The 15,865-nt window shown below is 41.5% G+C and overlaps 1 protein-coding gene across 1 annotated transcript; it reads left to right on the forward strand.

Moving 5' to 3' along the window:
* The first annotated feature begins 1,254 nt into the window (after positions 1-1,254).
* On the forward strand, positions 1,255-15,417 carry LOC137628835 (tRNA (guanine(37)-N1)-methyltransferase). Its single transcript, XM_068360078.1, has 4 exons — positions 1,255-1,363; positions 12,651-12,718; positions 12,948-12,993; positions 13,419-15,417. The coding sequence occupies exons 3-4, from the start codon at positions 12,986-12,988 to the stop codon at positions 15,010-15,012; spliced, it is 1,602 nt and encodes a 533-aa protein (XP_068216179.1). The 5' UTR covers positions 1,255-1,363; positions 12,651-12,718; positions 12,948-12,985; the 3' UTR covers positions 15,013-15,417.
* Positions 15,418-15,865: the final 448 nt, after the last annotated feature.

Below are 15,865 nucleotides of genomic sequence, written 5' to 3' on the forward strand. Positions count from 1 at the left end.
TTGTAGGTAGTAGGTTGGCGTGGGCACCAGTCACTCGTTGAGATACTACCGCTAGAGAGTTATGGAGTCTTTTGACTGGCCAGGCAGTAGTACATTGGATCCTTCTCTCTGGTTATGGTTCATTTTTCTTTTGCCTACACACACACCCGAATAGTCTGGCATATTCTTTATATATTCTCCTCAGTCTTATATACCTGACAACACTGAGATTACCAAACAATTCTTCTTACTACACTGTAATTGTTCAGTGGCCACTTTCCTCTCAGTAAAAGAGACTCTTTGGCTATGGTAAGCAGCTCTTCTAGTAGGACACTCCAAAATCAAACCATTGTTCTCTAATATTGGGTAGTGCCATAACCTCTGTACTTCCTCTTGCTTTGTTAAAGTTTTTATAGTTTATATTTATTTCAATGTTGTTTCTCTTCTTAAAATATTTTATTTTTCTTCGTTTCCTTTCCTCACTGAGCTATTTTCCATGTTAGAGCCCCTGGGCATATAGCATCCCGCTTTTCCAACTAGGGTTGTAGCTTAGCAAATAATAATAATAATAATTAAGAACATTGCAATCTCCAGAAAGTTCAACATTAGTCACATCTTAAGTAGACAGCATGGCTCTTATATCTATTTTTAACTTAAACTCATACTAACACATTGTGCTACTTCTTGTGTGACCTTTTTCAGCATTCGGTTGTTATCTCCACCTCTCTGCATAGCTCAAATAGTTTATGGTATTCATTCTTGTATATCTAAATTTCTTCTAGATCTTGATGATACACTCAGGCACACTATTCAGTCTGTTGCCTTATTTACTTTCCTCAATGGAGTGTTTTCCCTGCTGGAGTCCTTGGACATATAGCATCCTACTTTTCCAACTTAAATTATAATGTAAGGATATCGTCTTCAGTAAATTGTCAGTCTCTCACCCCTCGTCTTGTTGTCCTCATAATAATAGTAATAATAATAATAATAATAATAATAATAATAATGATGATGATAATAATAATAATAATAATAATAATAATAATAATAATAATAATAATAATAATAATAACAACAACAATGTTGAGTACTCCAGGGTAACACATTCCGTCATTCTTATTTACAAACTTCACCTTTATCATTCTCCTTTGTTTTCTTTCATCCTTCTTCTCATTTAATTTTCTATCCGAATTTTAGCTATTTTTTTATATTCTTGCTTCCTACAGTTATCTCTTTAATTTTATATTAAATTTTTTTGTATATATCTCATATGATATGGTTTGTTTACATACAGATCTTCTATTGACCGTGTGTAGTAATTAGGAGTTTTGGAAACCGGGTATGCCCGTATGGCCACCTCAACTCTATTTAAATTTATTGCATGGTAAGCATAGGTTTAAATATATAAAAAAATTAATTGTTGATAAAATACAAAGGTAATATGCTACGATATTTTGGAGCCTTTGTATTTTGTTGGGACGGACCTGCCTGTAATTCACTACATTAATACCCGGACCTGATCAGTTATCAAACTGCCGGTTAATGTTCTGGCACAATATTCCTAATGAATTATGTGTTTCTGCCGTATATATTTACTTTGAACTGTTCTCGGGGTGTATGTATGATAGCAGCTACCTGTATGTATGACGACGGCTAACTTAGAATACGGCAGTTTAAGGGGGGGGGGGTCGCAGGGGACTGTTAACCCCCTCGTTAGGTAAGTAGGTAAGGGCACGGCTTGTAGGTTAGGTTAGGGGGGAACGTTTAGGTTAGTTGATGTCTATTTTTAATCCACACGGGAAGAACTGACCGCTGATATACAAAGGCTCCCCATCAAGCCCTCCTCCCCCTCTTTAGACTGCCTTATCCTAAGTTTCTTAGCCTTTGTATAGTAGCAGCTAGTTCCTCCGACGTGCAATAAAAAGGGACACTAACTAATGTAAACTCCCCCCCCCCATACCTAACCTACAAACAGTGTCCTTACCTCCTTAACTAATGGGGGGCCTAACGCCTTTTCGTATTCTTAGTCGTCCGTCATGATACATACACCCCTAAGTTTATTTCCCAACCGGCTTCACTGTTGACAAAGTAACTCCAAATCATATTTCGTTAACTGTAAAATTAGCTTTTATGATATTGTATTTCATACAAAGATAAGCATTTTCCATTTAAAGAAAACCAATGTGACAAGTAATAAGAAAGTCGATGCTCGTCCCAACCAACTACATGCACTCTGATATTTTAATTCCTTCTAAATAGGACATCTCATGATTTTTTTTCTTTTTTGGACACCAGGGATATTGCTACTGTAGATTATTCGCCCAAGTTGGGCACAGCCTATCCTACTCGTACTAAATTTGATTCAGCATAATTTCGTAAGAGGTAAATTACTTTTAAACCTATTGTCAAAGGGAAAATGCGAATTACTCTAGCAGTAGTATGATCTTAATTTTTTTGCCCATTATCATGAGCCATATATTTGTTCAGCTGTCTTTTACGAATCGGTATCTTGTATTTCATTAATTTATTATTGTGTAAATTAATGGTTTTTGTTATTGCCCCACCTCTCAATCTATTAAAATCTTGAAGAGATCCCAGTGGGAAACTTAGCTTTTGGATGGTAGAAACCCAAAAACAAGTTTTGTAAACCAGTCTGATAGGGCATATATTTATATAAATTACACCATAAAGAGGTAGAAATATTTGTAGATTACGTGTATCATCAGTAATAATCATTTGAATATGTACAAAACCTGAAAATATAGGAAGAATAGTTACAAGGATGCATCCCAACCTAACCTAACACACTGGACCCTAACATGACTGGGTGCGACAAGGACTTGGTGTCCCATAGAGCCCCATGCCCCACCTACCTATTCTGTCCGAGAGGACCAGAAGTCATGAAAAAATATCTACCCGAATGCCTTTTAACTTAACCTTATTTATAATTAATCTAGCCTAGTATGCTAAGTCTTAACCTTACCAGGAGCTCCCCCCCTCCCCCTAGCTGATCTAATGTTCTGTAAATAACTATTTGAAAAACAGGGATACATCCTAACCCATCCTAGATGCCGAGTTTGAGGGATCAGTAAAGAAATAGTCTTTAATTGTTTATATAGGTTATTTGCTTTCTTCTTTATACCAACCCTTGTTAATGCTTCTAAGTTTGAAGAATTTAAACTCAAGTATTTTTATGTTATGTAATTAGAGGAAGTGACTAATAATGTCTTTTTGTTGTTGATAGTTTAGGAGGAAGCAATGTTTTAAACAATGTTAGCACTCTAAACTCCTTCCTCTTTATGCATTCTACATTCCTGAATGATTTCTGTGTTAATATTGGATTCACCTTTACACTTCTTCTGTAGCCTTCACTACTGGACCATTCCCTTTTTGTTACCTTGAGTTTTGTTTTGCTCACCCCTTTTTTTTTTTAGCTCTCACTTCTCCATTCCATCCTTGTGTCACATCTTATAAATACATCGTAAACTTCCTTCTCATTCTGCTGTTAACACAAAAGTTGCATTTTTTGAAGTTTTTATTATCATGATAAACACAAATGGTGCCAGCATCAATTTTTGTTGTACACCAACTAATACCTAAAACTCTTCTAATATGGTCTATATGCCACTGTCTTCATTCTCATATTTTGTTATTACATATTGTACAGTAATTTCCTTAATTGCTCAGTGAATCTTCCCAGTACTCTTGTACTCGATCAGATCCTCATGATCACCAAAGGCAGTACTGTATATTACTTAATCCTTTATGTCTTGGTATTTTTAAAATTGGACTACTATAAAGATTACCTCTATATTGCAATAATACAGATGATATGATGATATCACAGATTAACCTAAAATCCATCGTAACAAAAATTACATTTCACCTTGATAATGCAATCTAGGATGAAACAGAAACTCAAGCACCATTTTTGCTACCCTTGCCTAATAATCTTTTCCCAGGCTTAAATAGGCCTACCATGCACTAAGGAAATAAGTATGTTGCCATATTGTTAGTTGTCTTGCAATGAGACAAATTACCTAGGGATATATAACAAAGGAAAACACATCTATAGAAATAAACACAAATTTGCGAAACAGCATTGGTACACTTCTAGAAATGCCAGGAGTTCTTTCCTAGTCCTGTTTGTGACTCATTTAGGAGCCTTTGTAGGGTGACGGCCAGATCCGTTTTCATTCATAGAAAATTGGAATATTATAAAGTGGGGTGGACTGTGGCCGTCATTCTAAAATCGAGTTCGTAGAAAACTGGAATATTCTGAACTGTGGCCGTCATTCTAAAAACGATTTTGGCGGGAGAAGCTAACTTAAAAAACCCACCTAACCTATGCTAATAGCCGTATCCTTACCCAGGGGGGCTTCGCCCCCCCGGACCCCCCCCCCCTTACCTACTACGGGAGCGAGAAGATTCGTGGCTGGAGTAAGAACTCGAGCCACATAAATTTTCAGGTAATTTAGGGTTTTTGGCAAAATACATAAAAGTGTGCGTTTAAGCACATATTTAAGATCCGTAGACCATTTCCAAACGTTTTTATTCTATACAAGATAACAGTCGGAGCGATAATAAGCATATTAGGACGCTTGGCCGTAGCGCTACAAACTACCCCTCTTTTATCTCCGACTTAATAAATGGCTACAATATTCAACTCGAGTCATCTTTTGTTTGGGAAGATGTTCTCATCAAGCATCTCATCCCCTTCAACGTTACTCCACTTACCAACTGTTAGGTCATAAAGTCTCTTTAAATTTAAACTACAAACCTTCAGCATCAGTAAAAGTAATAGTTTTTACTTTATGTTAAGAGAAAATGTTCAGAACGGTTTCATGTTGTATTGATATTTTACTGAAAGTGATCTTTTTCCGATATCTGTGGCACATATTTTTACGCCACAGACAGAGTAAGAAGTAAGCAAACTAACAATTGAGGCAGATGTTGCTTCCAAGGGTTGTTTGTCCCATTTCCAGTTAGCCCATTTTTTTTTTTTAATAAGCTTGACCTCTACACCTTATGACACAAAATGGTGGAATCAATCATCATCATCTACGCCTATTAATGCAAATGGTCTCGGTTAGATTTTGCCAGTCCTCTCTATCTTGAGCTATTAAATCAATATTTGTGCATTCACCATCTCCTATTTCACACTTCATAGTCTTCAGCCATGAAGGACTGGGTCTTCCAACTCTTCTAGTGCCTTATGGAGCCCAGTTAAAAGTTTGGTGTACTGTTCTCTCTTGGGGAGTGTGAAGAGCATGCCCAGAGCATCTTCATCCACCCCTCACCATGATCTCATCCACATATGGCACTCGATTAATCTCATAGTTTAATTTTGAATCCTGATATATAGACTGATATTTATATGTAATTTCAGGTGATTTGATTCCCAAATTTTACTTAACCTAGCCAGTGCCTGATTTGCTTTTTTCAATCATTTTTTAAACTTCAATTCTAAAGACCATGTATTAGGTGATGAAAGTTTTTAATATTAAACTTACCCGATAATCATGTAGCTGTCAACTCCGTTGCCCGACAGAATTCTATGGAGGGATACGCCAGCTATCACAATACTAGAAGGGGGTGTACTTACCAGCGCCACCTGTGGCCAGGTACTATAGTACTTCTTGTTGACACCTCCTCAATTTTTCCTCTGTCGTGCTTCCGGCAAGACGTTCTGGGATACGCTTATGATCTTGGAGTATTTTCACGGCTTTTGGTGAAGTATTTCTCTTAGATTTCGGCTGTCGCTTTACTGGAAAACTTCTATATTAGCTTAGATAGCTATTATTTAGTCCTGATTAACGGTTAACGATCTTTTGCTTGATTTTGAAACCCCACTTGGCTAACTCTTTTGATTCAAGATGTCTGACATTTCACAAGCCCCCACCCATAGACGATGTAGGTCTTGTAATAGGCGTATTCCGAAGGCCTCGGTAGATCCTCACACCGCTTGTTCTGACTGTAGGGAAAGGCCCTGTCAGTTAGAAGATCGATGTGAAGAATGCGCCGGACTTTCGGAACTTGATTTTGTCCGTCTTCTTAAGTATTCAACCAAGTTAGAGAGAGAGAGAGTTAGGAGGAGTTCTTCTCACTCTTCACTTTTTTCCTCACCTCATGATCCCCTACCTTTTCCTACCCCTGTAGTGGCTACCCCCGAACCTGCTATTTGCCCTCAGCCTGATATGTCTGTTGTTTTGCGTGCCATTCAGGCCTTAGGTGACAAAGTAGAGTCAGTGGTTAGTGATCATAAGTCTCTTATGGCCGAAGTCAAGGAACTTAAGGTCAAGAGTGCAGTGGGTGGTATTAGTGCCAGTGCTGTGACGAGTGCTAGTGTCAGTGCAGTGCCAAGTGCTAGTGTCAGTGTCAGTGTGGTGCGTGAGGATACTCCTGTGCGTGCCAGTCGTCCTCCCAGTCCGGGACCTCTTGCAAGCTCCCAAGCCCAGGGGAGAAGCAATGTCGAAGGGCAAAAGGGTTCGGCAGGCCTTGATCGGCGCACAGAAGTATCCTCGGTGGTTGCGGGCGTGTCTTCCAGAGACCGTCACTCCCACCTGCAGACGATTGAGCCCGTCTTTTACTCGTCTGCTGATCAATTGTCAGGGAAGAAACGCTGGACTCAGGTCTCAAGACCACTCAAACGCAGAGTCCAGACCTCAAGAACTCAACCGGGCTGCAGTCATTGGATCAGCTCTGACTCGCCGCAGTCATCAGTTGAATGCACTCCTCCTAAGAGGAGTAAGGTTCTGCCGCAACAGATCTCTGCTGTTAAGGCTTTACCTCAGCAGACCTTAGTGTCTGCCGACCCCAAGTTGACTCTACTGCAGTCCATGCAGTCACAACTTGCGGTCCTGATGCGTGAGTGTCAGGCTGAGAAGGCTACACCTCTTCCTGCGATCGGTCCGCCTGACCGCAGTACTGCCTGCCAGGCGTACGATGTTGAGGCTCCTCAGGATACCTTACCACGCTCTGAGTTTACTGTTTCCAGTGGTGTGCAGCTCCCTCCGCCTTCCTTAAGGCAACCTCAGCAATGGGAACAGGAAGCTTATACCTTACTTCCTCCGCTTCCACTTGCAGTTCCACCAGTGAGGCAACACTCTCTTGAGGTACAACAACCTCTCCCATCCATGAGTCAGTCTCCTCAGCTCTCGCTGCAGCGAGCTCAACCCTCCTCAAGGCAAGCACCTCAACACCTTAGCCTTGCGCCTCAGGAACCTCAACTCGCGAGACAATTACTGCGTTCTGCGCAACCACTACCTCATCGCTCACAGCTCACACCTCAGGAACCTCAACTCGTTCCTCAGGAACTTGCTACTGCGCATCCGCCAACCACTCAGCAAGCGCAACCCTTGAGTTCAGACACTCATGCCAGGAGTCAGCCTCCTCCACCCATGCGCCTACCGTCTGCTACTTCTTTTGATCAGCCTTTGCAGACTGAGCCTCAGGTGTTCCCTCAACAGAGTCTTGAGGAGGAAACCACAAATATTGTTGTTCCAGCTCGTACTGACTCTGCTGTTCAGCATACCTTACCGATCTCTTCGCTACACTCTGGTGATGAGGTGTCGGATGATGAGGCTGCACACCTGGATCCCTCATCAGACGTGGATGAATCCAAGTCTTCTCCACCTTCTATTGACTTTCGTAAGGTCTTGGCTCTTTTTAGGGAGGTATACCCAGACCACTTTGTCTCTGCTATCCCCCGCTCTCCGCCATCTGAGTTTTCGCTGGGCATGCAGCCAGCTAAGTCCACTTACACTAAGCTCGTCTTAGCAAGGTCCTCTAAGAGAGCGTTAAGGATTTTAGGGGAGTGGTTGCAGTCTAAGCAACATCTTGGAAAGACTTCGTTCATGTTTCCTCCGACTAAGCTCACTTCTAAAGCGGGCGTTTGGTATGCCACAGGAGAGGAGCCAGGCTTGGGAGTACCTGCCTCTGCCCAGGCTGACTTCTCAAGTCTGGTAGACTCTCCTCGTAGAACAGCAATGAGGCGCTCTAAGGTTTGCTGGACCTTCTCAGACCTTGATCACTTCCTGAAGGGTGTTTTTAGAGCATTTGAGATGTTCAACTTCTTAGACTGGTGCCTGGGGGCCCTCAGCAAGAAGACCTCCCCTGCGGACAAGGAGTCTGCCATGCTCTTAATGTCCTGCATGGATAAGGCCATTAGAGATGGATCTGGCGAGCTTGCATCGATGTTTGTGTCAGGGGTTCTTAAGAAAAGGGAGCAGTTTTGTACCTTCCTTTCCTCAGCATCACACCTTGTCAAAGGTCCCAACTCCTTTTCGCTCCGCTCTCGAAGTTCCTTTTTCCCGAAGAGCTTGTTAAGGACTTGTCTGCTGCCCTGATACAAAAGGACACACATGATCTTGTGGCCTCATCGGCTCGTAAGACTAAGGTTGCTACCTCAGTCCCCAGGACTTATCGCACCCCAGTGGCTGATACTCCTGCTACGAGGTTCATACCGCCCTTTCGTGGTAGAGCCCCCAGCCGAGGAAGCTCCCGTCCAGACTCTTCCAGGAGCAAGTCTAGGAAAAGTTCCAAGGCTTCTAAAGGAAAAAACTGACTCTCCGCATCTCCAGACAGCAGTAGGAGCCAGACTCAAGATCTTCTGGCAAGCCTGGGAAAAGAGAGGTGCAGACGCCCAGTCTGTCAGTTGGCTGAGGGAGGGTTACAGGATACCATTCTGCCGCAAACCCCCTCTGACCACATCTCCCATCAACCTCTCTCCCAACTACAAAGAAGAGGACAAGAGGCTAGCGTTGCACCAGGAGGTGTCGCTCCTTGTACAGAAGAAGGCAGTGGTTATAGTCCGGGACCATCAATCCCCGGGCTTCTACAACCGTCTCTTTCTGGTGGCCAAGAAAACAGGAGGTTGGAGACCGGTGCTGGACGTCAGCGCGCTCAATGCGTATGTCACCAAGCAGACGTTCACGATGGAGACGACGAAGTCGGTCCTAGCAGCGGTCAGGCAGGAGGACTGGATGGTCTCGTTGGACCTGAAAGATGCCTACTTTCACGTTCCTATTCATCCAGACTCCCAACCTTTCCTGAGATTCGTTTTTGGAAAGGTTGTCTACCAATTCCAAGCCCTGTGTTTTGGCCTAAGCACAGCTCCTATGGTGTTCACGCATCTGATGAGGAATATAGCAAAATTCCTCCACTTATCGGACATCAGAGCCTCCCTTTACTTAGACGACTGGCTGTTGAGAGCCTCCACGAGTCGTCGCTGTCTGGAGAGTCTCAACTGGACTTTGGAACTAATCAAAGAACTGGGTCTGTTAGTCAACATAGAAAAGTCTCAGCTCATTCCCTCCCAATCCATTGTGTACCTGGGAATGGAGATTCGGAGTCAGGATTTTCGGGCTTTTCCATCGGCCCCAAGGATAAGCCAAGCCCTAGTTTGCATCATGAGCATGCTGAAGAGGAGCAGTTGCTCGGTGAGACAGTGGATGAGTCTCACAGGGACCCTTTCATCGCTGGCCCTGTTCGTCGAGCTAGGGAGACTCCACCTCCGCCCTCTTCAATTCCATCTTGCAGCTCATTGGGACAAGGGTTTGACTCTCGAAGCAGTCTCTATCCCAGTCACCAAAGAGATGAAGACCACTCTCTTGTGGTGGAAGACCAATCTACTTCTCAGGGAGGGCCTATCGTTGGCTATTCAGACCCCCAATCTTCATCTCTTCTCAGATGCATCGGACTCGGGCTGGGGTGCGACCTTGAACGGACAGGAGTGCTCGGGAACGTGGAACGAGGAACAGAGAACGCTCCACATCAACTGCAAGGAGCTACTAGCAGTTCATTTAGCCCTGCTGAACTTCAAGTCCCTCCTGCTAGGCAAGGTGGTGGAGGTGAACTCAGACAACACCACAGCCTTGGCTTACATCTCCAAGCAAGGAGGGACCCATTCGAGGAGCCTATACGAGATCGCAAGGGACCTCCTCATTTGGTCAAGAAGTCAAAACCTCACTTTAGTCACGAGGTTCATTCAGGGCAACATGAACGTCTCAGCAGATCGCCTAAGCAGAAGGGATCAGGTCATTCCCACAGAATGGACCCTCCACAAGAGTGTGTGCAACAGACTTTGGACCTTGTGGGGTCAGCCTACCATAGATCTGTTTGCCACCTCCATGACCAAGAGACTTCCGCTGTACTGTTCCCCAGTTCCAGACCCAGCAGCAGTTCATGTGGATGCTTTTCTGCTGAACTGGTCCCATCTCGACCTTTACGCATTTCCACCGTTCAAGATAATAAACAAAGTCCTTCAGAAGTTCATCTCGCACGAAGGGACACGGCTGACGCTGGTTGCTCCCCTTTGGCCTGCAAGAGAATGGTTCACAGAGGTACTTCAATGGCTAGTCGACGTCCCCAGGACTCTCCCTCTAAGAGTGGACCTTCTACGTCAACCTCACGTAGACAGGTTGCACCCAAACCTCCACGCTCTTCGGCTGACTGCCTTCAGACTGTCGAAAGATTCGCTAGAGCTAGAGGCTTTTCGAAGGAGGCAGCCAGCGCGATTGCCAGAGCAAGAAGGGTTTCCACTCGCAGAGTCTACCAATCTAAGTGGGAAGTCTTCCGGAGCTGGTGTAGAGCCAATGCAGTATCCTCTACCAATACCTCTGTGACCCAAATAGCTGACTTCCTATTACATCTTAGGAATGAGAGATCCCTTTCAGCCCCTACGATTAAAGGGTACAGGAGTATGTTGGCTTCAGTTCTCCGCCACAGAGGTTTGGACCTTTCTTCCAACAAGGACCTTCAAGACATCCTTAAGTCTTTTGAGACTTCTAAGGAGCATCGTCTACCCACTCCAGGCTGGAACCTAGACGTAGTCTTAAGGTTCCTTATGTCACCTAGGTTCGAACCTCTCCAGTCAGCTTCCTTCAAGGACCTTACCCTCAAGACTCTTTTTCTCGTCTGCCTTGCAACAGCTATGAGAGTCAGTGAGGTTCATGCCTTCAGCAAGAACATTGGTTTCACGACCGAATCTGCAACATGTTCTTTTCAGCTCGGATTCTTAGCTAAGAATGAACTTCCTTCGCGTCCTTGGCCTAGATCGTTTGAAATACCTAGCCTCTCCAACATGGTAGGTAACGAGCTAGAGAGAGTTCTTTGCCCTGTCAGAGCTCTCAAGTTTTATCTTAATAGGTCTAAACCTATTCGAGGACAGTCAGAAGCCTTATGGTGTGCCATCAAGAAACCTTCGAGGCCCATGTCCAAGAACGGGGTTTCGTATTATATAAGGCTTCTGATTAGAGAAGCCCATTCTCACTTAAAGGAGGAAGACCTTGCGTTGCTGAAGGTAAGGACCCACGAAGTAAGAGCCGTAGCTACTTCGATGGCCTTTAATAAAAACCGTTCTCTGCAGAGCATAATGGATGCAACCTATTGGAGGAGCAAGTCAGTGTTTGCATCATTTTATCTTAAAGATGTCCAGTCTCTTTACGAGAAATGCTACACCCTGGGACCATTCGTAGCAGCGAGTGCAGTAGTAGGTGAGGGCTCAGCCACTACATTCCCTTAATCCCATAACCTTTTTTAACCTTTCTCTTGAATGCTTTTATTGTTGTTTTTATGGTTGTTACGGTAGGCTAAGAAGCCTTCCGCATCCTTTTGATTTGGCGGGTGGTCAATTCGTTCTTGAGAAGCGCCTGGGTTAGAGGTTGTGTAGAGGTCCTTTAGTAGGGGTTGCAGCCCTATATACTTTAGCACCTTTGAGTTGATTCAGCCTCCAAGAGGAACGCTGCGCTCAGTAAGGAAGACGAACTTAAAAAAGAGGCAGAGTAACGGTTCAAGTCGACTTCCTTACCAGGTACTTATTATTTCATTGTTATTTGAGATAACTGTTATATGAAATATGGGATACTTAGCTATCCTTTAATCTTGTACACTGGTTTTCACCCACCCCCCTGGGTGTGAATCAGCTACATGATTATCGGGTAAGTTTAATATTGAAAAATGTTATTTTTATTAGTAAAATAAATTTTTGAATATACTTACCCGATAATCATGATTTAATTGACCCTCCCTTCCTCCCCATAGAGAACCAGTGGACCGAGGAAAAATTGAGGAGGTGTCAACAAGAAGTACTATAGTACCTGGCCACAGGTGGCGCTGGTAAGTACACCCCCTTCTAGTATTGTGATAGCTGGCGTATCCCTCCATAGAATTCTGTCGGGCAACGGAGTTGACAGCTACATGATTATCGGGTAAGTATATTCAAAAATTTATTTTACTAATAAAAATAACATTTTTAAATATTTATATGATACTACTTCATTAATCCTTTCTCCTTCCAAAAACTTTTTATCTTCTATTGCATATTGCGTTCCTATCATCGCTGTCTTTCTTCTATTTATCTTGAGCCCAACTTCTTCTGATATTTCATGAATTCCGGTAAGCAAGCATTGCAAATCCTATGGTGTTCTGCTAATAAGGACAGGATCATCAGCATACTCTAGGTCAGGTAATTTCCTATTACCCATCCAGTCTAATCCTTCTACACCATCCCGAACTTTTTTATGCATTACAAAATCCAGGAGGATGATAAACAACATAGGTGACAACACATTCCCGTGGAGTAGAATCACTATGCGAATAAAAGATGTTAGATTTATTTTTGAATTATATCAATTTGCTGCTATAATTGATAAAAGGTGTTCCTTTTTTAGGTAAAATAACACGTTCTATTTGAGTTACAAGCTTATAGATGCCATGGAAACACTACATGAATATACAGGTAAGCTCCCATATATATTATTTGTGTTCGACACAACACTGAATAGAATACAGTACAATATAGAATATTTCAATTGAGATTAGCTGATAACTATTTTGGATGGAATAACAAAAGTGGTAAATTTAAATAAAAATCTTGAGATTTTAAGTCAATCTGCTCTTATACAGTATAATAATGAGCATTTGTAAATGATTTCAGTTACAATTGATGAGACGTATTTAATTTTCAGGTGAATAATCTGGAAATCATTGAAATGTCATGTGAAAAATGCAAAGGTAAGCTTCCATTACTATTTGTTACCTTTATATGATTCATGTGTATAATTTCAGTGATTTTTAAACTCGTCGAATAACGTAATGTGCAATATTCTTAGGAACAAAAGGGATCTCTTTAGGATTGAATAAATAAGGTTGATGTTGTAAAACTTATGGTTATCTATAGTTATTTAGTATTTAAGTTAATCTGGTGAAATGATAAATAATGAACATTCATAAATTATTTCAACTATATGATAAGTAACTTGTTACCTAGACGGATATAGTTTTAACATGACTGAAAACAGATTTACTGTGTAAAATTGTTCAGTATTGTAAAGCTTTTGGAGTAAAACCAAGTACTGTTATATATTACGTACAATGTTGTTGCATTTTACAGTACAATACAACTCACTGTATACTAATGCTGGGCGTCTGTTTTACAGGTATACTAAAAAACTGCTGCGTGAACTAGGAAATTTCCAAACCTATTCAGAAACTGTGGTATGGCAACATAGAACATTTTCCTCTTGTTTTTTTCATAAATTTTCCAAGTATCCTTTGTGTAGATATATCAAGCAGACACATAGCACAGCTTGGGAAAAGAGGATAGACACTTACAACCTTACTAATAATCGTCTTTCGATAAACTGGTTCAGTGCGAGTTCACTTTACTGCAAAATGGATGCGAGTCTGCTCTTACCACCAGCCAGTGTTAAAGGAATGACTACCTTGGATCGCGAGGCCTTCGTTAAGAAGATCAGTGTTCCTTTCGTTAGAGTTAAAAGTGAAAATGTCCATTGTGCTCTGAAATGCCTTAAAAAGCTCATGTTAAAGATAGATAAATTAAAACCGGTTCAAACAGACGCTGATAATCCAGATAAAAAAATAGTGTTGTTAAATCCTCTTTTAGTGAAAAGTGTAGATGACATTAAAAAAGAGTTTGATGAAGTTTCTTCACAGGGTGCTGCAGATTTTCTTTCTAAAGAAATCACTTTATGTTACGAGAACTGGAAAGCGGAGGACATCATTAAATCTATCTTGCCCGAGAATCAGGAAGGCGCTCAAGGATACTCCATAATTGGCCATGTTATTCACCTTAACCTTCGAGATCATGTCCTGCCTTATAAGAAGTTGATTGGAGAAGTACTCTTGGAAAAGACACCAAATATAACACTTATTGTTAATAAAACAAACACGATCGATTCAACTTACAGAAATTTTGAAATGGAAGTCCTTGCAGGTACCGGAACAACGGAAGTCACAGTTAAAGAGAATGGTTGCTCTTTCTCTTTTGATTTCGCCAAAGTCTACTGGAATCCCAGACTAGGTACCGAGCACGAGAGAATAGTGAAAAAGATTCATCATGCTGATATTTTGTACGACGTTATGGCTGGCGTTGGGCCGTTTGCTATTCCCGCAGGGAGAAAAAAATGCAAGGTACTTGCCAATGATTTGAATCCTCACTCCTACGAGGCATTAGTTCGCAACTGTTCCAGTAATAAAGTCAACGAGAGGGTGAAATGCTTCAACCTTGATGGCCATGAATTCATCAAGACTATACTAAAGAAAAGCCTTTTGAAAACATGGCACAATAAACATTTTTGCGGCAGCATTCACGTTACAATGAACCTGCCGGCAATGGCAGTAGAATTCTTGCCGTCATTCATCGACCTTTTCTCAAAAGGTGACAATGTACCAGAAAATGCTTCTTTGCCTCTAATTCACGTTTACATGTTTGCCCCAGATACAAAAGAAGAGACAGCAATTCGGAAGGTTGCTGAACAGTTGGAATATATCAAAAAAGATTCTGTCAGTTCTTCGAATAATGATGTGACCGGTAACACAGAAAATGGGGGTCAAGATCATGATGATGATTTTGGCGGGTTTAAAAAGTGCATTGACGAAGTGGTGTTTGTTCGTTCAGTGTCTCCAAACAAGCACATGATGCGTGTGAGTTTCTCACTTCAGCTCAACATTTTGATAAAGAATTTCAAAATTTCTAATGAGCCTCCAAATAAAAAGTTGAAGGCAGTATAATTCTTTTATATTTTAATAATCTGAAAAGTAAGATTGGAATAGTAACGATATTGGTAAAGCACTGTGACCTATTCCTGAATGATTTACCAGAAATAAATTTATGACTTATCCCCAAATCAACTACCAGGAATTAAGTTATATGCTATTTTTTCATGTACAGGAATGATGTAGATTTTCGGAGTCTGTTGTTCTTAACGTTAGTCATAATCTCAGCCAAGTAAAGAAAGCTGACTATAAGAATAGAATATTTATCATTGGAGGCCCACAACATTTTCTTTTATAAGTATTTTGAACTCTTGTGACTACAAGCTATGAAATAGCTATGTAATTGCTCATCATACTGTTCTTTGAAAGTTGTATTTTTTATGAAACATATTGGAGAATTATAAGAAATATTGATTTCCAGCAGTGCTTTTCATTCATTTTTCCTTAGGAGGGTTAGTGATATTTTAGTAGTGTTCTTTTAATTGATAAGCCTTTAAAGATTGACCTCTCAACATCTATTTTTGTCTAGGTACATCTGATATACCGATGAAAGTCGATTTGAAATTTCTATCCTCATTCTTTAGAACTAACAAAGTAAAACCTTTGTGTTATTATTTTTTTTTATGAAGAAATCTTGATCAACAGATTATATGAGCTAATATCCTTAACAGATAATTCTTCAGTATGACAAAGGCCTAGCAGCTAGCACTATAACCACCATCAAGTCAGCTTTGAAGAAGATCTTCCTTGTTGGGTTTAACATTAACCTGGCGGATTCCTATTTCTCATCTATTCCAAAAGCGTGTGCTAGGTTTCGACCTTTGGATCGGCCACAAAAGGTCTCTTGGTCTCTGAACGATGTCCTCAA

This window comes from Palaemon carinicauda, chromosome 36 (genome assembly GCF_036898095.1).
Source record: "Palaemon carinicauda isolate YSFRI2023 chromosome 36, ASM3689809v2, whole genome shotgun sequence".
Taxonomy (NCBI): Eukaryota; Metazoa; Arthropoda; class Malacostraca; order Decapoda; family Palaemonidae; genus Palaemon; species Palaemon carinicauda.